The following is a 27,089-nucleotide window of genomic DNA, read 5'->3' as shown; positions in this document are numbered from 1 at the left end:
GAGCAAAACTAATAATAATGCCAAATACCTATTGGATTTCTGCTCAGGACATGGACTTGTTATTACTAACACAATGTTCCTACATAAAAATGTGCAGAAATTCACATGGAGAGAAGAGACAAGGAATAAGAAAAGTCTCATTGACTATGTTATTGTTGGCACAGTTTTTAGTGCAGATGGTAAATTATTATTATTATTATTATTACATGACACCTGCAGGGAGTCCAAAGACTCATTGAGGGAGGGCACCTATTAAATTAAATATGGAAATAGACAACAGAATCAACAAAGCTGATATGGTAGGAAGTCAACTGAATAAATTTGTGGAATAAGAGAGAAATTAGCCAAAACACTAAATTAGCTGTATAAGGACAGTATTCAGGCCAATTTTAACTTGTGGATCTTAGAGCTGGGTCAGAAGTAAAACACTTGACCAAAGACTAGAGACCGCAGATATGAGAGTCCTGAGAAAAATTAGAGGCACGGATGGCTTCAATGGCAATATCATATTAAAAATGAGGATATTATGAAAGATCTTGAGATTGTTAGCATCCACGAATGTGTTAGCAGAGCTAATCTCAGGTGGTATTGTCACTTAAACTGAATTGAAGAGGAAAGATTAACAAAAGAAGTGTTCTTTGCGTTAGCAGGAAAAAGGCCTGAGGAAGATGAAGATATAGATGGATTGATGCAGTAAAAAGTGCCTTAGAAGATAGAAATATATGATCTGATAATGTTGGAGTCTTGACAGGTAACAGACTGATTTGTAAGAAAATTGTAGATAGGAAGTTAGTAACAATGCAATTTTTCATGTAGTACTATAATATCCTGTACAAACCTAGAGGGTATATATCAGGAATTTGATTATGATGATGATGAAATTGTACTAGAGCTGAGACTTAAATTAAAGAGCCTAGGCAAAGGCATTGCCATTTTCCCTGCACAATCGCACAAAACCCTAGCTGATATCCCATCTAATTCCACAGCTGTGTTTACATTGAAATTCTGCAATATCCTTAGATCCTCCAATTAATTCTCCTCTCTTCCCACATTACTGTCTGCCACATAGGTTAAAGCAGTAACCTCACTATGATATATTCTTGCAAAGTGATCACTCATTAAGGTTAATTTTCCATAGTCATTCTTCTTCTTCTTACTTGCCACATAACAAAAAACCCTTTGGGATTTCCTTTGGCCTGCTCGGCTAGATTCTTCTCATAAAATGATTTGGCATTCCTTGTCATACTGGTCACCTCCCTTGCCTTGTACTGTTCATGAGTTTGCTGGTCACCTGTTTCTTTATATACTTTCCACAGCATTTTCTTCTGCAGCTCGGTTTTGATGATATTACTCATCCATCTTATTCGATTAATCCTCTATACCCTAGGTACACAGTTTAATACTCCTTCCTCTAGATGACCCTTAACTATAGCCCATGCACTACTAATCACCTGGCTTGTAGTTCCACAAACTTCTTGATAGAATATTCCTCATGTTTTATAATCTCACCAGTCAAGACCTCAGGGTCACTTTCACCAAGTATAGGCAATCTTGTCTTCTCCATCACTTGCTAACTTAAGTAATTATCTCTTCTCAGGTATATAAATTTCATTTTCCTTCCTGTAATGTAATCTTTCTTCCTTCTAGTCTATATCTCCACGGTTGAAGCCCCCCCATAATAATCATTCGACCTGTATTCATTGTACTGATTTGGTGATGCATGTCTTCCAGATCATGTGTGGAAGCTCCATGTCCTATTGCAACATCCAACTTTATATTTTGGTTTACCAGCCTTTATCACACACCAGATTGCTTCAAGTGAACTGCCATCCTCCTGCCTGTCTCCTATTCGTTTTGGCTGCAATTCATCAGCAGTACTCCTATCCCTATCTTATCTTCTCTGCCTTCCCTAAAAATGTTGGAATTTTTTCAACTTGGTTATACTATAAATTAAAGATACCAAGAAATTATAAACTTAATTGAGCAGGAGATGGTAAATCCCATTTTATTTTATAGCCAGGTACGAAACTCGGGTCGAAATCCATCGACATCCATAGAGTTTCAATGCCGAAAAAGCTATCGGCGGCAGAACCAAGTGTAAATGATCACTTGGGTAGTACAACACCAGGGCAACTCCATGCAAAGGTGGAGGAGCAAGCTCCGTCACTAACTTTAATATTCTCTCATGGTGTAAAACCCAGCTCCTAAGAGATGTATAAATACTGTTTTACATTATGAGAAGAGGTCACTACCCAGACCGGTAACCTTTTTTGAGGTCTCATCAGTGAGTAGGTAGACCTGGAATATCAAGGTTTTAAGTGAACCGAAACTTACATACCTCTACTATCGAATTGCCGAAGTGGTGTACTATATATTGTTAAATATTGTTAATTATAAAGATAATAAGCCGAAAGGCTATTTTACAGGCGAATTTGTTAATTGAGCGGGAGATGGCAAATCCCGTTTTATTTTATAACCGGGTACGAAACTCGGGTCGAAATCCATCGACATCCATAGAGTTTCAATGCCGAAAAAGTTATCGGCGGAACCAAGTGTAAATGATCACTTGGGTAGTACAACACCAGGGCAACTCCATGCAAAGGTGGAGCATAATGTAAAACAGTATTTATACATCTCTTAGGAGCTGGGTTTTACATCATGAGAGAATATTAAAGTTAGTGACGGAGCTTGCTCCACCTTTGCATGGAGTTTCCCTGGTGTTGTACTACCCAAGTGATCATTTACACTTGGTTCCGCCGCCGATAGCTTTTTCGGCATTGAAACTCTATGGATGTTGATGGATTTTGACCCGAGTTTCGTACCCGGCTATAAAATAAAACGGGATTTACCATCTCCAGCTCAATTAACAAATTCGCTGGTAAAATAGCCTTTCGGCTTATCTTTGTAATTAACAAATTATAAACTTGGTTTAACCTTTATCCAAGTGTAAGCAAACAAAGTTTGCACCTGAAGTACTTTCAGGATTGGAGCAACTCGTATATAGAAGCTAATGACATGTATAATGCTTTGCATTATGGGATCCTAAGGCAAGTGATGTGAAGTCAATAGCTTCTATATACGAGTTGCTCCAGTCCTGAAAAGACTTCAGGCTCAACTTTGTTTGCTTACACTTGGATAAAGGATTAAACCAAGTATATAATTTCCTGGTATCTTTAATTTTAGTATAATCAAGCGGAAAAACTTCCAACAACTATCTGTAATCCAAAGTATTTTATTAATGAGGTGTGATACCTTTTGGCTACGTATATATAAAAATATGACTTCTGCATTACTTCAACCTTATTATCACTTCTGGGTCTGGCTCCCACTGATGAGATCTCACTTTTGGCAATAAGTACTTTGTTTTTCACTTTGATTTTATTTCACTGATGCTAGTAGTGGTTTCGTCCCCACTAGCACTAGGTTTTTTTAACATAAATATTAAGATTTCTGTTAGTGCAGTTAATATCTACATTATGGGATTACTTTTAGCGGTATCACATCCACCATTTTATAGTAGCTCAAATAAAACATTTGCTGCTGGTGTAGAATTATTTTTGTATCATGGGATTATTTAATTCTCAGTCTTACTACTGAAAGGGTTTTTTTTCTTACAATCAAATGCAGGGGTTATAGTCTTTTTCCCACTTGAGATAATGGTACCAATTCCTCCAAGGGTGTAAACTGTAGGAACTGAAATTCCCAGATGTGAAGAACCGAGACGGGTAACTAATGTTTTAAAAGAGGCACAAACAAGATTTATTCTTTTACCCCCTTATGGCAGAGGGAAATATTTAATTGTAGATAAAGATGTGGAAAAGAGGGAGAAACTATTACAGGGTTTTACTTTTGAAGGCAGCACAGTTATTCCTGTAATGGTCGGGAGCCATGTAAAATCAGTAAAAATCAAAAGATTTCCAATGGAATATATAGAGAACAGTATAATGAAATTCTTATACAGACATTTTCGAGGTGGGGTAAGATTAGTAATATATGAAAGGGTTTATCAGGTAAAAATCCAAATTGGTTTTCTGGTGATGTCTCCTTCACAATGGATATGAAGATGCCCATACCAAATTTTGTCAACATTGGTACAACCCAAGTTATGGTAAATTATCCCGCAGTATAATGGCAATGATCGCATTGTGGTTTGTACGATCACTTGGATGGTAACTCCCTCAAATCTAAATGTTTCAACTGCATGGAGATTGGACATATCGCTAATCAGTGCCTCAAACCTTCTCAGAAAAGCAAAGGTTCTGAACACCGCATCATCACCTGTGATGATTTAAGAGCCAATTAGAACACCATATATATCAGAGAGGCAAAATTAAGTTTTCCTGGATCTTCACTGTAGTAAATATGGCACTTTTAAACAAAGTACACTTGGTAAAATCACAAAACGTGCGCGACAAAATTAGCTAGAAATTAGCCCCAAAATTCCAGATCTGCGGGAGCAACTTTCCCAGTCAAATACTGATGGAACTTCAGTTGAAATTATCAATAATGAACCTAATATAACAACTGATCAGGTACAAAATGAAATGCAAAAACATGCAACTGTTCTACAAGGAGAAACTGGAGAAGAAACAGAAAAGCAAGTGAGATAACTGAAAGAACTTAATATGCAGACAAGATACAAGATACCACCGCATCATCACCTGTGATGATTTAAGAGCCAATTAGAACACCATATATATCAGAGAGGCAAAATTAAGTTTTCCTGGATCTTCACTGTAGTAAATATGGCACTTTTAAACAAAGTACACTTGGTAAAATCACGAAACGTGCGCGACAAAATTAGCCCCAAAATTCCAGATCTGCGGGAGCAACTTTCCCAGTCAAATACTGATGGAACTTCAGTTGAAATTATCAATAATGAACCTAATATAACAACTGATCAGGTACAAAATGAAATGCAAAAACATGCAACTGTTCTACAAGGAGAAACTGGAGAAGAAACAGAAAAGCAAGTGAGATAACTGAAAGAACTTAATATGCAGACAAGATACAAGATACCACCGCATCATCACCTGTGATGATTTAAGAGCCAATTAGAACACCATATATATCAGAGAGGCAAAATTAAGTTTTCCTGGATCTTCACTGTAGTAAATATGGCACTTTTAAACAAAGTACACTTGGTAAAATCACGAAACGTGCGCGACAAAATTAGCCCCAAAATTCCAGATCTGCGGGAGCAACTTTCCCAGTCAAATACTGATGGAACTTCAGTTGAAATTATCAATAATGAACCTAATATAACAACTGATCAGGTACAAAATGAAATGCAAAAACATGCAACTGTTCTACAAGGAGAAACTGGAGAAGAAACAGAAAAGCAAGTGAGATAACTGAAAGAACTTAATATGCAGACAAGATACAAGATACCACCGCATCATCACCTGTGATGATTTAAGAGCCAATTAGAACACCATATATATCAGAGAGGCAAAATTAAGTTTTCCTGGATCTTCACTGTAGTAAATATGGCACTTTTAAACAAAGTACACTTGGTAAAATCACGAAACGTGCGCGACAAAATTAGCCCCAAAATTCCAGATCTGCGGGAGCAACTTTCCCAGTCAAATACTGATGGAACTTCAGTTGAAATTATCAATAATGAACCTAATATAACAACTGATCAGGTACAAAATGAAATGCAAAAACATGCAACTGTTCTACAAGGAGAAACTGGAGAAGAAACAGAAAAGCAAGTGAGATAACTGAAAGAACTTAATATGCAGACAAGATCATTAAAAAGGAAAGATGAATTAATAAAAAAAAATTAAAAAAGGGACCACATCTAAAAGAAAAAGAAGTAATAAAAAATGTCAAGATAGAGAAGGCAGTGGATCATCGAAGATGCCCATACCAAAGTACCGTACATTGGTACAACCCAGCTTGTGGTAAACTATCCCACAGTATAATGGGAATGCCTGCATTGTGGTTCGTACGATCACTTGGGTGGTAACTGCCTCAAATCTAAATATTTCAACTGCATGGAGATTGGAAATTCAAAAGATTTCCAATGGAATATATACAGAACAGTAGTGAAATTCTTATACAGACATTGTCGAGATGGGGTAAGATTAGTAATATACGAAAGGGTTTATCAGGTGAAGATCCAAATTGGTTTTCTAGTGATGTCTCCTTCACAATGGATATGAAGATGCCCATACCAAATTTTGTCAACATTGGTACACCCGAGTTATGGTACTCTTTAGGTTCAGAAGAGTTTATGGATTATGAAGAACCAACTTATGCTAATAAAGAGAAAGCAAGAGATACAATTTTAAAAAATATAATAAAGTTTACCGATTCGAAGTTTTCTCATTACAGTTATCACCTACATGAAAAAATAATAATAATAACCAGCTTCCAAATCAGAACGATAGGCATGAAATTGAAATAATAGAAAGCAACTGTAAAAAACTGGAAAACAATTTACAAGAAGCAGGTTACACAATGCTCCTTCACAGATTGAAGACCTCATCGGGTTCATCCAAAGGAAGTTAAAGACTTAAGAGTAACACTTCATTAATCATAGCATCTCCTTTCTGCATTGCCTCATTAAATGTACGAGGATTCCACAGGCAAATTAAAGAAAAAACTGTATGGAAACTTATGCTATGCCATAATGTCAGGTTGTTGTTGTTTCTCCAAGAAACATACTTCTGCAGATATAAAGATATAAAAACTTTAACAAATAGATATCCACTTCTTTCTTATTGGAGCTTTGGAAGATTTAACAGGGATGCAGTAGGAGTCTTATTCTTGCCCCCCCCCTCCTTGGGTCATTCTATAATATCCAAAGGGATGCAGAAGGGAGAATCTTGACCAACTGACTGAAAATACTGTGGATGTGTAATAAGATTTATAAATGTTTATGCTCCATCCAATGGAACATTTTATCTGAAAATTCTTCCAGGAATTGGAGCCATATTTATATGGTGCCCACTATATCATAATAACTGGAGATTGGCATTGTATTGAAAACCTCACATTAGACAAAATAGGAGGTCACCCCCCCCCAGGAGTGGAAAAGTGGGATATGCACAGTTAAAAACATGTCTTGACAATGCTCAAGTAGTAGACATATGGAGGATTTGCAATCCTAATCCCCAGGCATACGCATACATGAATCAAAGTATTGGTACTCGTATTGATCAAATTTATATCTCTTCTTCCTTTATAAATAGGATAATTCAGATGAAACATCTTGACATCAACATGTCAAATCATAATGTTCTACTTCAGTTCCACCGCATGATTTTTTTCATTGAGAAAATTAAAGAATATGTGGGAGGAAATTGAATAGAGAGAGTATGTAAGTGTTTCAAAAGTGAATATTAAATGATGAGAATGCAACAAATACAGACAGTAAGATGGAAAATAATGTTATTAATGTCAAACGTGCAGCCATAGAAATAGAGAAGAACAAAATGGATATTAATAAAGAAATAGCATGCTTAAATGTTATCCTTCATAGGACAAAGAATGAAATTGAAAAATTGCAGAAGTGGCAACAGTTAAGCAGGGCTGAAAAAAGAAAGAAGCAGATGATCCAAAGGAATAATAAAGACCAATCGAACAAACAAGAAAAACAAGTTAAAGAGAAAGAAAATTATGTATTGAGACTCGATGATCAGGGGAGTACTTAATGATAATTAACGAAAGTGTGACAAAATCGTGTTTCTGGATGCAAAAATTCATGATATTAATCATGCCATCCGGATGCAAAAAGGTAAGTCAAAGGAAATTATTTTCTTGATTGGTACAAATGATTTGAGAGGCAAGAAGTATTCTATGAGGGAGGATGTAAAGGAGTTGTTAGAAGAGAAAAAATAGAACAGCGAAAAGATGAAGATTATGAACCTCCTACCATGCTATGATAGAGGTGAAATGAGGTAGAGGGCTTTGATAGCCAATGAGTCTATATGTAGTTGTGCAAAAGGAATGATGTGGATCTGTGATCTCTGTTTGAAGGAAACAAGGATTTGTACAATACTGATGAACCGCATATAAATGGTTTTGGTGTTAGGTATCTGGAGAAAGCTTTGTTCGCTAAGCATGCTGAAGTGCAAATTCAGGGAAACTTAAGCAATTAGGGTGGAAGCAAGTGGGTGCGAGAATGGCCAAGTGAGGAATCTAGCTTCTCAAGCAAAAATATTTAATAGGGTAATCAATACAGAAAGTAAAGGTGGGTGGGGGACTAAAGAGATGCTGCAATTATATACTAATGCCAGAAGTATCAGGAACAAGATGGAAAAGTTTCTGGCTTTGGACAGTGCAACCTCACCAAACGTTACATGCATTGAATGTGAAGGGTGTAGTATTTTCAAAGAAGTATAAATTAAAGATACCAAGAAATTATATACTTGGTTTAATCCTTTATCCAAGTGTAAGCAAACAAAGTTTGCACCTGAAGTATTTTCAGGACTGGGGCAACTCATATATAGAAGCTAATGACTTCACATCACTTGCCTTAATATCCCATAATGCAAAGCACATATCCTTACAGATATGTATGATGCACTATGCATTACAGGAAGGGTCACTACCCAGACCGGTTTCGACCTTTATTGAGGTGAAAAAGTAATGGGTTGCTCATCATAGGCCTAGGGTTAGAACAGGAGTGCAAGAGAGCCTGATAGTATTAGGAGAAAGACAGATAGATAGCATGAGAGATAGAGAGAGAGAAAAGGCCTCAGCTCTTTTATATCATCATATAGCCAAAGGCTATCAGTTTTCCTTTTTCATCAAGCTCATATAGATGAACAACCAAAAGACCAATTGAAACTAAAGTGCAAAGATGACTGATACCCAGGTGGTTAGCCCCATCTGGGTTCACTGCCTTGAGTTGGCCTTCTCTGTCTGGGATTGCTCTCCAGTCATCCCTGCAATTGACTATAAGACCACATTGAATTAAGAAAATGGAACTATTTAAAAAACATCTCAGAAAAGATAGACAGAATTTTATCTCACCCTGGTGAATATTGCATAATGTGGGTGGTCTACACCATCTAGGGATAAATTTGATATCGCCTATAATGCTTCTTTCTAAATATAAAAAAGTCTGACTGAACAATAAAATTTCCACAGTACAATATTATAAAGCATTTGGATGTCATATTGCTGATTTTCAAATCCATGTTTCTTTCTAACCTTCCATAAATGGTATTTTAATTCATTAATTATAAAAATCAGAATTCTCTTTCCATTGCTGAGGAGTGGTGGGTATTGTAAAAAAAAAATAACCTGTTCTGTTGTAAGTAATGGAATGCCCAACACATTACATAATCTTCTCCAATGTTAAAGTACTTCCATTTGATGGCATTAACAGGAAGGCAGCCATATGCAATTCTCCAGGCAAGATCCCTCTTGTTAGGATACCCTTGTAACTTCATCAAAAGAAATTAAAGATTTCTTTATACAAATTTTTCTATTTTTAATGGAAAAAATGTCAATTCCAGAGTGTTTTAGCAGTCTTAGAGTTAAGACAGAGTGTTGTAGTATTCAGGAACAATCTCAGCTTTTGGACCTTTATAATTATTAACTCCAAACAGGGAAGATGAAAACCCAAGTAGTACTGGAGAAGGTGTGCACATGTGTGATCAGTCTGCAATATTTTATGGATTTTAGAAGCTGTATTGCTTAAATAGCAGAATTTTAAGACTGGAAGTCCAAATCCTCCATGCTTCTTTGATAGTTGAAGAAATTCCTTTTTAACTTCTTGGTATCAGCTGGACCAAAAAAAATTGCAGAGGTTTACTATATAATTGCTCTCTTCAGCTTCTGCAATGTCTGTAATATTTATTATGTACAACTGATCAGGAAAGATTAGGTTTTGAGTACTATAGCTTTAGAAGAAAAGGAGAGTGACCCTATTTTCCAGTCTTCTAACATCTCAAAGTTCTTGTATATAAGTTCTTGGACTGGTAATATTGGGTAAGTGGAGAAGGGAATTCCAAGTATGAGCAGTTCTCTCTTATGGGTTAGTCCGAAAGGAATGCCTCCAAGATCCCACTTTCCATAAACTTTTAATTTTTTCTTGTCTGTATTAATAATTAATCCACTGCTTTTGCTGAATTTTTCTAAAATACCAAAATATATATATGGAATATTATCCTTCAAAGTTTCCACTACATCATCGGCATATGCTAATACCTTATTTTCCTTTATAGTTGAAGGAACTGTTATTCCTCGCACAGCATGTGTATTATTGACTTCCTGTAAGAAAGGTTCAAGAACTAATGCAAAGAGCAGTGCACTGAGAAGGCAACCTTGCTTGACTCCGTTTCAAATTTTTACCAGGTTTGACAGGAACCCATTAACTAGGAGGCAGGTGGTTGAATTGATATAGGCTCCTTTGATAATGGATAGCAGTTTTTTACCTGCACAAATTTGCTGGAGGACGTGGAATGGAAAGGGATGCTGGACATTATCAAAGGCTTGAGTAAGGTCTACTGATAGCATTGCCATTGATTGCTTTTTCGTGTTAACTAAGCAGATTAGATCATGTAGCAGAAATAGATTAAAATCTACTGCTCGACCTGGTACTCCACACACCTATGTACTTTTAATTATATATCTCATTTAAGTATGTACCCTTTGAGCCTGTTATTGATAACGGAAAAAATCTTGTAGTCAGTAGAAATAGATCCTCAAATAGAAATTTAAAATAGAAAGTAGAAATTTTCCTCAAAAGGAAAAAGTTGAAAGAGACCTGTATAAAGAGAGAAGCTGGTTCATAACAAACCAGTGCAATGGTATAGAATGTAGTAACATCATTAGAAACATTAATATAGAGATAGAACCGAAAAGGCAGAAACAAGTAGAAGAAAGAAAGCCTGTTCCTTTCCTGATTCCATCATATTCTGCTTTACTGCTACTTTGAATTTTAACCACATATCCCATTTCCAGGTGACATTATTCCAATTTGAATAGAGGGTTTGGATATAATATAATAGTTGAAAAGATTAACGAAAATTTGGCAGAAGTCTCCATGGTCCAGATCCCCCCCCCCCCTTTCACAAAAAAGATTACTCTAAATCCATCACCATTCCCTTCATCCTGGGCACCTCAGAAAAAATGACCAAAATCCTGAATAAACATGACCTGACCTCTTGTTACAGACCATATAGAAAATTGGCATCCCTTATCTGCTCTACTAAAGACCAACCACTTCCCCTAGACCTGCAAGGGACCTGGTGTATACCTTGCAGCTGTAAACTGTCCTACTTTGGCCAAACAGGCAGGACAGCGAATATCAGAATTTTGGAGCACAATGACTACATCCAGTTTTGCCAGTACAGCCACTCTTGGCTGGCAGACCATGCTCTGGATAGACGCCACAGTAATACACCGCAGCAAGTATAAATTTGAAAGACTATTCATAGAATCAGCCTCAACTCTAAGAAACATGCCAAACCTCAACAAATTTAGATGCATGAGACTGCCCCAAATTTGAGAGACGTACATCTTGAGAACTTCAACCCAACAGCCAAGAATACCTAATATAGCCCGCTAGAGGGAACCATCAGGACTTTAGGAAAAACAGTAGTTTCCTCACTTCGACCTCATTTGCTGTTTTAGTGCCTGTGTGCACGTGTCGTAATCTTATGTTTTCCCATGAAGATAGCAACGTGTCATTGCTGAAATATAGGAAGTATATCTTCTTCTCCCATTGTCCTAAATGAACCGTTGGATCATTCATGGCTGGTAGGTGATACTCTTTGCTAGCCTCCTCCAGTCGTCTCGGTCTCTTATTCTTGATGTCAGTTGAGAAAGGGAGGAATTTGTCCATTTTTTGATGTTATCAGTCCATTTTAATTGAGGTCGGCCCCTAACCCTTGATCCCAGAACGATTCCTTCTAGGATTTGCTTTGGAATGCCATTAGCCCTCTCCACATGTCCGAACCATTTCATCTGTCTTCTTCTGATGACTGTCAGAATATTTTCCCTTTTTCTCCCATCTATTGAGTCAATCAGTTTTCAGACATTTTCATTGGTTTCGTGAGCGGTATAGGGAATTTTCAAAAGCCTTCTGTAAGTTTTTGTTTCGAAAGACAGGAATTTCCTCTCATCTTCCTTCAATAAGGTCCAGGCCTCACAGCCATACAAAAGGACAGAATTCACCAAGGTGGGAGGTATATATTAAAGTTTATTTTAATTTATATTCCAGTATACGTTGTGGATTCCTTAAGTTATTTAGTAATCATGTGCAACCTTTCTACGAGAAGATAGAGGAGAGAAGAGGGAGTACTGCTAATTATATCAGATGATTTGAGTCTAAGTTGGATAGAAAGGCATGAAAATAATAATGATAATAATCTCTTATGTAGCAGTGAGTTTGAAGCTATCTGGTGTGAAGTGAAAGCTAACAGGATGAACTTTATCGTGGATTTTGCTACAGACTTGGTTGTTCAGTTGCAGGGGATGATGAATTACACCCTAATGGGTGCTAAACAAGTGATCATTATGGGTGACTTTAATTACTCAAACATTGATTGGGTAGAAGAGAAATCTCGTGATAAGAATGAAACAGAATTTATTGAATTATTGCAAGACAACTTTCTCAAGCAGCATGTGAAAGAAAGAACTTGAGATCAAAGAGTATCAGATTTGTTCATAGCTTCAGAAGGGTTAAGAATGTGACTATTTTACCACGAGGTGGTGATAGTTATCATGCCATGCTTTACTGGGAAGTAGCTAATTATATTGGTGTTCTAGTTAGGACAGGTTACATGCTGAACTGCAAAGCTGTGAGTTATGATTAAGTTGGCAGAATACTGTCTCTGGTCCCATGAAATTAGTTACTGAATGGGGATGATATGAGCAATGTGTGGAAATCTTTGAAAAAGTGCTTAAATGAAATGGTATCTGAATGTATCCCTAGAGTTCAAATGAATAAATTGGTGGGAGTGAAATGGATGTGATACTTATTACACAGGCGATCCACAAGAAGAAGATGATGTGGAAAGGAATATTGTGAAAATAAGACTGAGAGGAGTACTGAAATATATAAAGTGCAGGTCAGAAAATAATGGGTATTGTGCAGCAAGCTAAATTGGAGTATGAAAAGATATTGGCTATGCAGGAAGAATAACAGGAGATGTGCAATTGTTTTCTGATGATGCAAAGATAGGCTGGACAATCAGTAATGCTACTTATATCCAACACTTTCAGAATGATTAAATAGGCTGGAAATTTGGGCAAGTGAAAATGGTTATCGGTTTAATGTTAGTAAGTGTAAAGTTCTGAATTTGGATGGTGAAATTTCATATTATATTAGCAGGGTTATGCTACAAGAAATCAATTAGGCTAGAGACCTTTGTGTAATCGTGGATAGGAATTGGATGTTCAGAAGTCACATAGCAAAAATTGCAAATACAACTCAGAGGATAGTAGTAATGTTTAAGTGAACTTTGACGTGTAAAGATAAGGAATTCATTTGCCTCTTTACAAGGCCTTGATAAGACTCACTTGGGCTACTATGGATCAATATGTTATTTCCAACTTCAAAAAACTTTATACCAAAGCTCTTTTCCAAAGATGTTTCGAAGTTATCACTGACACAGAATTAACCCTCAGGGAATTCTGGAAGAATCACTTCAACATTCTTCATTGTTTGCGTCTTATTAGTCAGTTATGGGAAGATGTTTCTGTGAGAACTCTAAAATCAGCCTGGAAAAAGTTATGGCCTGACTATGTCTGAGGAATTGCATTGGAAGGGCCTAAAAGCGAAATTGACATTGTAGATACAATTGTCTCCCCTGGCAAGACCATGCATTTGGAAGTTGATGGAGCAGACGTAGAGGAGCACAACATTGAGCTGACCACTGAAAAGCTACAGGAGTTAAGAAGAGAGCAGGAAAAAGAAAGGGATGAGGAGGAAAAGCAAATGTCTTCAGAGGATGAAGAAGACAGCAACAAAAGGGAAGCAATTCCAACAAGAATGCGAATTGCAAGAATTGGTTAACAAGTGGCATCCAAATCAAGGTGTTGTTTCTAGAGCCACCAGTATCTTCAATGATAATGTCATTAATCACTTCAGAAGGGTGTTAAGGAAACCACAGATTCAGTCAACGTTGAATAGGTTTTTAAACCTCCCTCACCTAAGAGACAAAAAGAAGCAACTGATGACAACAAATCGAAAACTCCTGAACCACAAAACCAGCCATGAGAAAATTGATTTTTTTTTACAATTTAATGGAAGATGATTTTCATATTAATCATGTAAAACCAAAGATTTCATAAATGAAAATTAATATGTAATGGTATACAAAATGCATATTTATAGTGTAAAAATGTTTCTTCTCGCTCTTCCATTTCTTTGCATTTTCTTCATTTAGTTGAGAATAGTTTTTTAATTTTTGAATCTGGGAATGGATTAATTGATTTCCCATAAGATATAATGGAAAATTGGGTTTCAAGATACGAACTGTAGTCAGGAACAAATTAAGCTTGTAAGTTAAGGTACCACTGTGTATATATATATATATATATAGAGAGAGAGAGAGAGAGAGAGAGAGAATGCAGAATTGATGTTCTCACAGATGCCTGAACAGAAACCTCTTTATTCCACATATGGGAGAAGATAGTCACAAAGAACCTGATAAATACATGTGCTGGAAAGAGGAAAGTGTTTACCTTAGTGGAAGATAACATGGAGGAGAATTTATTAACAAAAAAGAAACTAGGCACCAGTTATAAATTTTTTTAAGATCTCTGAAATTGGATTAGTGATTCCTGTAATCTGTTGGATTAAGATTCTATGCTCAGGTTTGGGATTCTTAGGAACAAGCTTGTGTGTATTAATGATAGCCTATTTTCTTTGGACTACATTTTGCTATATAATTTCTTGAACTTACTATCCAAGAAATTATGCCACAGAATGGATTCAGCCCAAAGGAAAACCAGTATATGATTTATATGTGCAAATGTGTTTCTAAAAACTCAAACTCTGTGTATGGAATCCTAATTAACATTATTGTGCCTTTCTTTCTTGTTAATAAACTATGTTACGAAGAATAAATAGTCTCCTCATTCCCTTCCTAGTATTTACTAAGTTGCAGGTAATTGTCTCTCATACTCTGAACAAACAGGAGTTGTGTTGAAAAGTGGCTGCAAGAACATCAATCCTACATTCTCATTTAAAAAAAAAACTGAAAATACTGGTTTAACTCAGCACAGAGTTGGTGCTAATCATGGAATCTTCTAGTCAAAAGATCTGTCCTTTATAATGATGCTTGTGCTAAATTTTTTATTTGTTTATTCATCTCTTTATTCAAGGAAAGTGAGCTGGAATTCATGTTTCCTTACTAAAAATTTAGGAAGTTCTGATCCTTATTAAACTATAAGCAGTGACTTTTTTTTTTTTTTTTTAATACTTATGCATCTGTCAACCTTATCTGCCGTATACCACTCTAATATGTCTTGGATCACTTCTGAAATCTATTGTCATTCTGCTTTTCATGAATTGATAGTTACGTTGAAGATGATCTGTGATTTTCAGTTAGAAATATTTCATTATATACAATATTCCCTCTAATTTTTTTTTACATCTGCATGGCACTTTAAAAATGGCATCCTTTTGTATGGGGCTATTCTGAGTCTATCTCACATAACTTCAGGTTTCTGCTGCTAAATGACACTAGTAAAGCGATCGCTCCAGCCAATCATCGCTTTCTCATCTGTTTGAAAATAGGATGGCCACCTGTTTCAATCCTGATGAGGATTGAAACAGGTGGCCTAAAATTCCTACTGCCAGCCAAGATCACATGACCTAATTGGACCAATCAAATGGCATTTGATAAACCAGTTAGAGTATTTAGAACATCAGGAAAGGAAATCAAAAACAACCATGTAAATACTGACTTAGAACCAAAAGTGTTTTTAAAAAAAAATCATCTGCACAGCAGCAATACAGTGTGCACCCATGTATCTTAGAGGGAACATTGCTTATGTACCTAATTAATAAACTTTCTTGTGTCTGTATATGCATTGCTTGAAAAGAAGTCAGCAGACACCATAGTGTGAGAAACAAACGGTCATGTTGCCCATCTTAATAAGATATAGGATCTCCTTTCACTACAACTGCATCAATCCTACAGGGCATACTTTCCAATAGCATATGATAGCAATCAATGGAGATTTTGGACCATACTTCCTGTATGCATGTAATGAGGTTCTGGACTGTCGTGGAGCAGACATCTCTTGACCTCAACTGATGTTCCATTTCATCCCACAGATGTTCAGTAGGATTGAGCTCAGGACTCTGTAGAAACCAGTCAAGTGTGGTGACATTTATGTCCATAATATACTCAGTTACAGCAGTAACCTTATAACATGGTGCATTGTCTTGTTGAAAGAGACAGTCATCAGTTCTTTAGAAATGTCACAAAGTAGGAAGCATTACATTTTCCAGAATGTTCAGATAGCTCTTGAAGTTCAGTGTTCATGGCAGCACAAACAGAGATCTGAGGTTAACCAAGGTAAACAGAACCATGCCATTACACTGCCACCTTCAAATTTCATAGTTGGGGTTACACACTCTGGTAAGAGACATTCACCAGGCATCTGCCACACCCATGCTTGTCCATCTGCTCAGTAGAGCATATAGCATGATTCATCACTCCATAACACAGCTTTCCAATCTTCCACATCCCACTGTACACACTCTTTGCACTACTGAAGATGATGTTTTCTGTTAGTTTGGGTAATGGAGCCTGCAGGTCCTACCATGGAAACCCATGTTGTGAGCCTCGGTTTAATGTTTTTGTGACAATTCGTGTTCCCATTTCACTCCCTCCGCTTCCATCTTGGTATGGTATCACTAATTGTTGACCTGGAATGGCCAGTTTGTCAACAATTTGCCGAATAGATATGCCTTCAACATGGTATCCTATCATAATGCTTCTTTCAAACTCCATCAGTTCCCATTCTCACATCCATTTCACCAAGATATAGTTGCACTGACTTGGAAGCATCATATTCCTCCAATTTATACTGGCTACGAACACCATGACTTGTTACATGGCACAATGCACCTTGCCCTTGGAGGTGCATTGTGCCATGTCCATTGACTGTTTTCCAAACCGTGTATTGTCACATCAAGACATAAATTTTTTAGTAGATGTTAGTTATTAACGAAAACAGAAGTGTCTCCTGAAATGGACAATTTCAAAAGAAGGAGATGTTTCTTAAAAAAGTGATGGAAAGGTTGACAAATGCATAGATAAAAGAGGAATGTGAGGTTGTGTGACAGATATTGTAATAATTGTGATCCTCCCAAAATTGTTATTGATTCAGGAGCTTAAGTATTATAATAATAATCACACTTACTGTAATGGATATCTATATCCCCTCTCTTCCAGGTTTCAAGTGGTTATGTTGTTGGATTCTTTACCTCTTTTAGAAGCTGAAAATGCAGTATTCAGTACGAAAGAAACATATCAGTTAATGGCCTGTTTGGAAGATTTAGCGACATCTTTAATTGATCAGGTAACTATTATGAACATTATATTAATAAAATGAACAGTAAGTATTATTATGTGAGTAACATCTGACCTCCATGGAGTCAGAGACTTGTCACAGAAAATTAGTGTTAGAAGTTGATGACACTTTTCCAGGCTTGAATTATTTGGGAGAATTTGGAATGTTTCTTATTAAACCTTTAAAGGGCATGTTAAGAAAGTTGAACTGCAGAAAATCATTAAAAGAAAGAAAATCAAGATGATTGCAGAATGGTTGGAAACATTATGAACTTTTTTTTGTACTTGTGGTCAGAGCAGGGTCTACTAAGGAAGAGTGCAGCTGAAATAAGGAAAAGAAAAGGCTGATTCTAGTTGGAAAGAAATGTATACCAAGATAGATATGCTTTTTTGGGAGAAAATAGGGCAAAGTTGCATTGAGTTTTTAATATTTCATTAGATTTCCAATCAGCATCATCAGATTACAAATTACAACTGTTGTGAAATATGTAATTCTCAATTAAATTGCTATAGAAACAGTTCAGATTGTAATTGAAAAGGAACTCATGTCCTTTGGGCTAGATAAAAATGAATTCAGAGATGTACACCAAATGCATTCTTAGAATGACTGTCTCCCAGATCTTTGGCAAATTAAAGTAGTTATGCTTGTTGTGGTTAGGGGAATATTTCATAGCTAATTCTGATTTTAAAAATAGTTTCTCAGTCCCTTTAAGAATCATTAATGGCTTTTAGATATATATATGATTTATTCCATAATTATACAGTAATATATACAGTATATATTATAGTAATATAATATGAACTGTATTATTGAAGAAGGGGCTTCTTCTTTAATAAACAAAAGACTTTGATGTTGCATTTTATCACTGACATGGTTTGCCCTGTTGTATGAAGATTGAACCATTCCACTACATGCAAAGTTATCTATTTTTTAATTAATTTAGGAGTTGAAATAAATAAAAGTGATTATTTCTATTCTTCGTGTCCAGCTGTAATACGCATGTATGTGCGTTTTAGAGGTAGAAAAACTCATTTCAAAGTGAATTGTAATGAAAGTTTCAATGACAGTCATTAGATTCCTGTTCCATTATTAAGTGGATTTTAGGGTGTTCACTATGTACATGCACATTAAAAAACATTTAATGTGTCTTGACCACGTGGCCAATTAGCAAACACATCACCAACATTGTGCCAAATCACTGGTTTCAGAGTGGCTGCAGTGATTGTTTGGTTTTCTAAGTGTTCTTTGTGGAAATTGGCTTGGTAGCCAATGGCTGTCCCATCTAGTTGATTGCATATCTTTCCTTTCCACATGAAATAACCAGCATGTACTATAAATTTGAATAATTTAAGTATGTCTGCGGACTAGAGATGTGACTATAGCAAATCAAGGGTCTTAGTTAATGGTATGTTGGTGAATAGAATAGTATAATAATTACCATGTTAAACATCTAGATACTTTAGGAAGTCAGTGTTTTGGACTTCCTTATGTTGACATAATTTCTAGCTTTTGAAGTCTTCTTTTTCCATCCAGATCAGTCCACTGCTGAATGATAGCTCCCCAGATTTCTCCATTCTCTTCTCTTTTTTAGCTTTCTTATCCCAGCTATCTTAACAATTTCATCTTGCAATCGCTTCTTTAGTCTTCCTCTTTGTCCACTGCCATTCATACATTTCCACCCTGTTACTAATATAGGTCATCTTGTGTTGTTACATTTTGCATGTTCAGCAATCTTCAGTTCGAATGTAATGTTGATGATGATGTCATGTACAACTGTTCCTTTTCTTATTAAATGGTAAGGTATCCTGTTTCACAATGAGCACATACCTTTTCATTCTGCTCTGGATAACTTTCGATTTGTCAGACATATCTTTAATAATGGCTAGCCTGGTTGGCCAAGTGGTTAACATATCCACTCTCCAGCCAAGAGGCTGTGGGTTCAAATCCTGCCATGTGCATGGATATTTGTGATTGTCTGTGGAAATACTAGTGTTGGTGGACGGTAGATGGCGTTGGTGTAGTTGCACTTAGTCATAGTTGGTGGATTGAGTGGTGGAGATAGAGAGCTATAGAGTAGGGGGGCCTTCTTCGATGAGCTTGTGGACTCCTTGGAGATGACAATAAATAATAATAACATAACAATAATGAATTCCAGGACTCAATGCCATATGTAATTACAGATGAAATGGTTGAAAGCTTTCCACTTCAAACTAATGGGAATATCACCTGTGAGTATATTATTCACTCTCCCAAAAGCCATCCATCCTAGTTGTATTCTCCTTTTTATTTTTTCTCTTTGACCATCTCTGATTTGAAGTCTATAAAGGAGGAGTTGAACATGAAGATACCTGTGTTGATGCTCTGACCACCGCCATTTATTGTAATATTGATAAAGTAGGGGGGGGGCTAAAATACAATGCTTGACTCATTTTAGAATTAAAAGTTACATGTTTTAATATTATTCTAAAACTTACTCTTGAGTTGGAAAATCAATTATTATGCCAATAGCTTAATTAAAAAGTAACTCAATTGGCCAGAAGAATTGTAGAAATCTCTAACATCTAAACATCCTTTAGTCCTAAGAATTTAGGGAGCACCAAACCAGATATTTTCATTACGTCCTGCTTGGAGAGATTCTGCAACCTGAAATTTAGCAAAATATCTGTCAAGCCTGATAGCTCCATGTGTAGGAAAGACAGAATCATACACAAAGAAAAGCTTACATTTTACTGAAAATTTAAAAGATTTAAATAACAAACATTCATTTGTCCTAGCTAGCTTAGATGTTTCAGTCTGTTCACTATTCCTAGGATGAAACAGTAGATCTTTTTTGGAACTTTTTTTCCTATGGACAGTTAGGCTGTTCGGACATTGCATAAAAATGCATTCTTTACATTTCAAGTCAATACTGGGAACAGACAGAAGGACATGCAATGTTTCCCCCCTCCCCCCCCCCCAAAAAAAAATCACTAGCCATAGAAAATCTTTTTATGGAAAACTTTGAAAATATCTTAAGAAATCAAACATTTCTTTGTGTTATGTTGGTGACATTTTCATCATTTGGTTGGGAATAGCAGAAAACTTAAAGCATTTTAAAGATTATATTAAACGGCTTGCTACCAAATATAAAATTCACTCTAACTGGAAAATCACAGAAAATTACCTTTCCTTGACATACGTCTTGAAGTATCTGAGGAGAAACAAAAGTTGATCTTTTCAATAAAACCAACCACAAATGGAAGATTCTTGCCACTTCACACTGCAGTCCATTACAAAAGATAAGCATCATAAAAACATTATGGGGCAGAGTCTACAACATTTCCAATATGTCAGAGAAAAGGAATGAAGAACTTCATTACTTTAGGCACTTTATCTCAATCGGTACAAACTAAAGATGATTAACAAAATTCTTTACATGTCTCTGACAGTTTTTCCTTCAAATAAACAAGATTTCAAAAATGCAATCCCTTTACCTTACATCAAGAATGTTACAGACAAGTTGTGGCATTGCTTCATAATTAAGAATGGTAATTAACAGTGTTCAAGTGGCTTTTCTCATTGTATAAGATTTTGAGGTTCTTGCATCCACCAAAATTCCCACATCCTACCATAAAGAAATTAGACATATATAAAATTCATTGCTCTTTACATTTGCTATGTGGGCCAGATGGGGCAGTCTACAGAGAGAGAGAGAAAGATCTGCATGTCTGAACATGTAAAGAACATTGAGAAGAAAAGAAAGCACAGCTCGGGGTTAAAGTGGCAGGATAAAGACCCAGAGGACCTTGACATTGTTAGCAATGTCGAGGTCTTTTTCCTCTAACAATGTCAATGTGTTAGCAGAGCTAATCTCAGGTGGTATGATCACTTAAACAGATTGGGAGAGGAAAGATTAGCAAAACAAGTGTTCTTTGCCAGGTTGGCAGGAAAAAGACCCAGAGGAAGACCAAGATATAGGTGGGTTGATAAAGTAAAATGTGCCTTAGAAGATAGAAATATAAGATTTGATAATGTTGGAGTCTTGACAGGTAACAGATCGATTTGGAGGAAAGTTGTAGATTGGAAGTTTTTTTTAACACCCATGTCCCGTATTTGGTTTCTAAAATCTGGCAACCCTATTTATGTTGTTGAAGTGTTTGCAATAAAGCAACTGCTCTCGACATAAAATTCCAACATCCTTTCTCCTGCTTTATTCCTCATTTCCTAAACCAAATTTTCCTGTGATGCCTCATTCTACTTTTTCTCCCATTTTTGCATTCCACTCACCTAACCAAGAGAAAATCTGTTTAATCAATACTGTATGCTACTCGTTTCAAACTGCTGTAAAATTATTTTATAAATATTTATATCTATAAATATAAAATATATTTACATAATATTTATCTATAAATATAAATATTCTATCAGACACTGGATTGTAACCCAAAATATATTTTCTGCATTCTCTTCTAACTATGAATGTTATTCCATTTCTTTGAATGTTTTCATTTCCAGAGTAATACCTCATGAAATCATCGGCATAAAAGTTACCCATTCCTGTCCATCTCAGTTCACTGATTCCTAAAATCTTAATTCAAGTTCTTCTCATTTTTTTTCTTTACCAGTTCCAGTTTTCCTTGGTATATGCATCATACATTCCATGTTTCTATTTTTTTATTATTCATGCCTCCATGGACTCATTGTGTCTTTTAACTTTTTTAGGAGGTCCTTCCTAGAAAACACAGTCTATCATACCACTCCTTGAACTGATTGTCTGTTTGTACTCTCACCACTCTATCAGGCAATGCATTCCACAGTTCAACCACCCTCCATGCAAAGAAACTACTCCTCACCCTCTTGCTCACAGCTTCCTTTCGTAACTTCCAGAGATGACCACTTGTCCTCGTTCCATCCCCCCCACCAAGTGAAAGAACTCACCAGTGTCAACCCTGTAACTACCTCTCAACAGTTTAAAAGTCTCAATCATTTCACCTCTCCTTCTTTTATCCACCAAACTCTGCAGTTCACACTCCCTCAGCTGATTGTACAACTAACATTGTACAATCCTGACACCATCTTTGTTTTAATTTTGGACTATTATTCTCAAATCTTGAAATTTGAGAATAATAGTCCAAGTGTGGTCTAATCAGCGCTTTATACAATGGAATGACAACTCTTTTATCTCTGCAGGTCAGCATCCTTCTCAGTATTGCACCAATCCTCTGGGTCACCTTCACCACCTTTGCAATATGTTCTCTAAATTTCAGGTTTCTATTAATCATCACCCTCGGATCTCTGTTCTCCCCTTCTTCCTCCAGTACAGCTCCTCCAATCAAGTATGCAGCCTCCCATCAATGTATCACAAACTTCAAGACCTTACATTTTGCTGCATTAAACCAAACCCCCATTCATTTGTCCATCTGTCCAGTTTATTCAAATCCTTTTGCAGGACTGCCACATCTGCATCATTGCTAATAACCCTTCCTACCTTCACGTCGTCTTCAAACAATTAAATATCCCCCCCCCCTGCTTTCATTGATATAAAGGTTAAACAATGGCCCACTTCAGATTGGTGAATGGCAATATTTTCACATGGGATCACCAGCCCCAAAACCAATCTACAGCTCTTTATTCAATATATTCAGAGCTGCCCTGATATCCAACAGATGGTCAGGGTTTCCTCCTATCTGCCACCTGGGAATGCATTCCATAGCCAGTGATTTCTTTTTCATGTAAATTTAATTCAGGGATATTTAAATTTAATTCAGGGCTGTTGATTTTTTGTATGAATGGAGTTCTGGTTCTTTGTGATTCCATACTGTAAGCATGTCATCCATGTATTGTAGTCTATGTGATTGCAGTTATCAAGAGCAAAGATTCTTACTTCCAGATGTTCCACATAAAAATTTGCTAGGTTAGATGATAGTGATGAACCCATAGCAGTTCCTTCCTTGTTGATATAGCTGTTCTTTTCATGTAAAGTATCCTAATGTGATTGTGAATTTGAATAAATCCAGTATGTCTGCTGGAAATTTTTGGGCTAGAATGTCAATTGTTTTGCTATGTGGAATATTCGTGAAGAGGGACAATGTCATGAAAGTGTCACTTTTAATGACTTGTATCCTTGTGTAAAATGTTGTGGAATTTTTTTGGCAGTGACAAGTTGGAGAATGTTTTACAGGAATCTGGAGATCTTGTAGGTGACACTGTCTGCATAATCTACAATAGCCTTAAGTGGACAATTACTTTTGTGTAGCTTTCGCGCTCCATATATTCTGGAGGGCAGGGGGAGTTTTTTTTAACAGTTTCTTCGAGTATGGATCTTGTTTTGCATGATAACTTATTAAACTTATTAAGTTTGACTTTTGGTAGGATCTGTATTAATCTTGAGTATAATTCCACCATATTGGTGTCAGGCATACAGTGATGTTTTCCTTGTCAGCCTCTGTAATGACTATATTGTTGTTGCTTTTTAAAAACTTTAGGGCTTTCAACTCCAGAGTTCATATATTCAACATGAAAAGTATACCAACTCCTAAGTTGAAAGCCATGAAGTAAAACTGAGAATGCTGAACTTTGTAATGGATGTGGAGAGAGAAAATCGTTGATCCAATGAAAGCACTCGTGACGTCCTATGAAAGTTGTAAAATAATCTTTATCTAAAGTGACCAATTGAAAGTGGAATGCCCTGGGAAAAGGGAAGTGTGATAATTATATAAGAGTCAAAATAGCAAATGTTTTATTTTTTCCTGATTCCAGCTGATTAGTTACTGAAAGATATCCTTTTTTTATTATTATTATTTCTGTTTTCTAGAACAAAAAGAATGAAAAGATAAACCTTCTAAGATTGGCTCTGGCAAGGAATTTGGCACGTGCATTTATAGAAGAAAACACCATACAATAAGGAAATGAAGATGCTGAGCTTTGTTGGATGATGTAGAATTTGTACTTTGCCTATTAGTGAAACTTATAAAAATGTGAAAAAAGAAAAAGAAAAGCAAGCACACTGTGTTTTCTAAGTTTTGGTTATCAAAACACTTTTCCTTGATTTTTTTATTGAAATTCCTAATTAATAAAACTGCTCTTATGTGTGTATACAGATCAGAATTTCAAAACTGATCTCATCACTTTCTTACTTAGATGTAATACATGATTTGTATTCTGTTTTACAGTTGCTGTCATCTTTAAAGTCATTTCTTTATAAATTGATTTCTTGTTATTAAGCATTTTATGTCAGGTTTGAGTTTAATGGGTTAGATACCTTGCAATTGAAGATTGTTTAATGGTAGGTAAGTGACTTCATGTTGTTCTTTTTTATGTTGTAACCACTTGGAAGTAGAAACTTTGAAACATGATGAGTTGATTCTTAAATTGAAGCTATACAGATCATTGAATATTAAGATTATGCAGAGGTTTAGATGATTTTACTTTTAAATTTTTTAATTTATAATTGGGAACTTTTAGGCTGCTTTGTTTATTGAACTTAAATGTGCCTAAGCTCCATGATTTCCATGTAGATGAACAGCTGGATCCCTTGCAGAAACACATTCTCTGCCTTCATTCAGATTAATTAGCATATTTTGGAATTGGTATAACATAACTTTTCCCTGAAAAGGAAAATGTTTCAGTGAAAAATGAATGCACCTCCCCTACAATCATATCCAAAAACAAGAACTGCAGCCAGTGTTCAGTTTAAGTTGAAATATTAAATCTTTCTCCATAGCTCTGAACCATCATTATGATTCTATTCACAGAAAAGAGAGGAAGGAATTAAACTCATACCACTGCTGTATATTAGGCTAATAAAAGAACTAAATGTATCAATGAAAAACAAATTTAAAGGAAAATTATGTTCGAGTTACCTTAGCAGTTTGTATCTTTAGCTCAACATAACAAATAAGTACTTTATTTATCAAATTTGCAACAAGTCAGATTATATTAAATGATATCTTTGAATATTACGTTAAATGATATCTTTGAATTGTTTATATGTATATTAGTGAAGTTGGATAAAAATTAATTATTTTTCTAATCATATGCAGTATGTATATACAAAATATTGTATACTCTGTAAACTGAATGACTGCCCAAGTGTTTTGCATTTTTAAACTGGACTCTGATATAACTGTACATAAATAACTCTCTTCTGTTGTATGATTTTATCATTATTTCACCTTCAGATAATCTTCTCATCCTCAAGTCACACTCTTCATAAGCATACTTAAGCATTTCCTTGTACTAATTAGGTGTGGCATTCACTCTAGGTGATGTCTGTAGAACAACTAGTTACACGCACGCACGCACACAGGGTGCCCCATAAGTCATGAATTAAATATGTAAAGATATGAAGAAATTATATTTTTGGTTTCATCCTTTATCCAAGCGTAAGCAAACAAAGTTTGCATGTGAAGTAACTTCATGACTTGTGTATTGGGGGGGGGGAGCTGAAAAGTTCTGATGAACAACTAGGACAAAAATTATATTAAAGCAACTGATATAACCATAAGAAAGAACATATCTTAAAACCATTTAACCCCCATCAAATTTAATAATTTGTTCAGTTTCTTTTAGGATATATACAAAGACATATTTTGATGATGTATTTTGTATTTGGTATATTTTGATGATGGTTTTGATGAAAGTCAAAGATAGAGGGGTGGGCTGTCTTCAAGTTTTTCATGCAAGATATGTCTGCAACCGAGATTCACCAAACTTATTGTGAGACTTTAGGGGACTGTGGCCAAGTTTAAAACTTGGCATCCTGAGACAACAGATGTTCCCAGGTCAGGAAGACTTTCCACAGGAATCACACCCGAAAATCTCAATGCAGTGCATGCTATGATCCTTGATGATAGATGAATAACAGCCAAAAACATTGCAAAGATTCTGGGGGTATCCAGGAAACAAGTTGGAGTTATCATCCCATCAACATCTAGACATGCAGAAGCTCTCAGCAAAGTGGGTCCCCAAAATGCCAACCAAAAGAAGGAATGTGTGCAAATATTTGGGCTCATATTATGACTGTTGATGAAACATGGCTTCATCACTATGACCCAGAGACCAAATAACAGTCTTTGTGTCTGAGACACAAAGGTTCCCCACGGCCAAAGAAGTTCTGAACCCAAAAGTCAGCAGTGAAGGTTCTTGCCATTTTCTTTTGGTATATGGATGGTGTTAATACTTACAAGTACCTAAAAAAGGTACTTGTAACTGTTACAGCAGCAGTTTATTCAACAACTCTGAAGGAGATACTGAAGGAAAAATGTCAAATGAAACTGAGCAGAGGCATGTTGCTTTTGCAGGACAACGCACCTGCTCACATTGCTCATGAAACCCAACAGACAATACAGAACTTGGGCTTTCAATGTCTGCCTCACCTACCTTATTCATTAGACCTGACCCCCATATGACTATTTCCTATTCACAAATTTAAAGAAAACACTTGAAAGAAACAAAATTTACAACGTACGATGAAGTCATATCTGTAGCTTAGGACTGGTTTGTGCAACAAGGGAAAGCCTTATTTCTTAGAGGATTACAAATGATGTAGAATAATGTATAAGTTACATGGTTGTATCTCAGTTCCTTCATGGTGACTATCACAACTTTTC

General features: G+C 35.9%; 1 protein-coding gene and 1 long non-coding RNA gene across 5 annotated transcripts in view; one reads left to right on the top strand and one right to left on the bottom strand.

Moving 5' to 3' along the window:
* The window catches only part of Nup75 (nuclear pore complex protein Nup75), a 492,606-nt gene extending 466,977 nt beyond the window's left edge, over positions 1-25,629 (top strand). For both annotated transcript variants that reach the window (XM_090404850.1, XM_090404851.1), the window contains exons 22-23: positions 17,382-17,508; positions 24,293-25,629. In XM_090404850.1, coding sequence (XP_090260976.1) covers positions 17,382-17,508; positions 24,293-24,382 — 217 coding nt within the window. In that variant the 3' untranslated portion in view covers positions 24,383-25,629. The remainder of the gene's footprint in view (positions 1-17,381; positions 17,509-24,292) is intronic.
* The window catches only part of LOC150099097 (uncharacterized), a 135,145-nt gene that overhangs the window by 24,811 nt on the left and 83,245 nt on the right, over positions 1-27,089 (bottom strand). For 2 of the 3 annotated variants that reach the window (XR_016549478.1, XR_016549479.1), the window contains exon 4: positions 19,974-20,142. This is a non-coding gene — a long non-coding RNA (uncharacterized LOC150099097). Of the gene's footprint in view, positions 1-19,973; positions 20,143-20,677; positions 20,810-27,089 lie in introns of all 3 variants that reach the window. The other variant, XR_016549477.1, reaches the window with a different exon arrangement.

This window comes from Typopeltis vanoorti, chromosome 15, assembly GCF_054136105.1.
Source record: "Typopeltis vanoorti isolate ZY-2024b chromosome 15, IOZ_Tvanoo_1.0, whole genome shotgun sequence".
Lineage (NCBI taxonomy): Eukaryota > Metazoa > Arthropoda > Arachnida > Uropygi > Thelyphonidae > Typopeltis > Typopeltis vanoorti.
The sequence above is the reverse complement of the archived record's forward strand: the minus strand, read 5'-3'. Positions and strand labels throughout refer to the sequence as shown.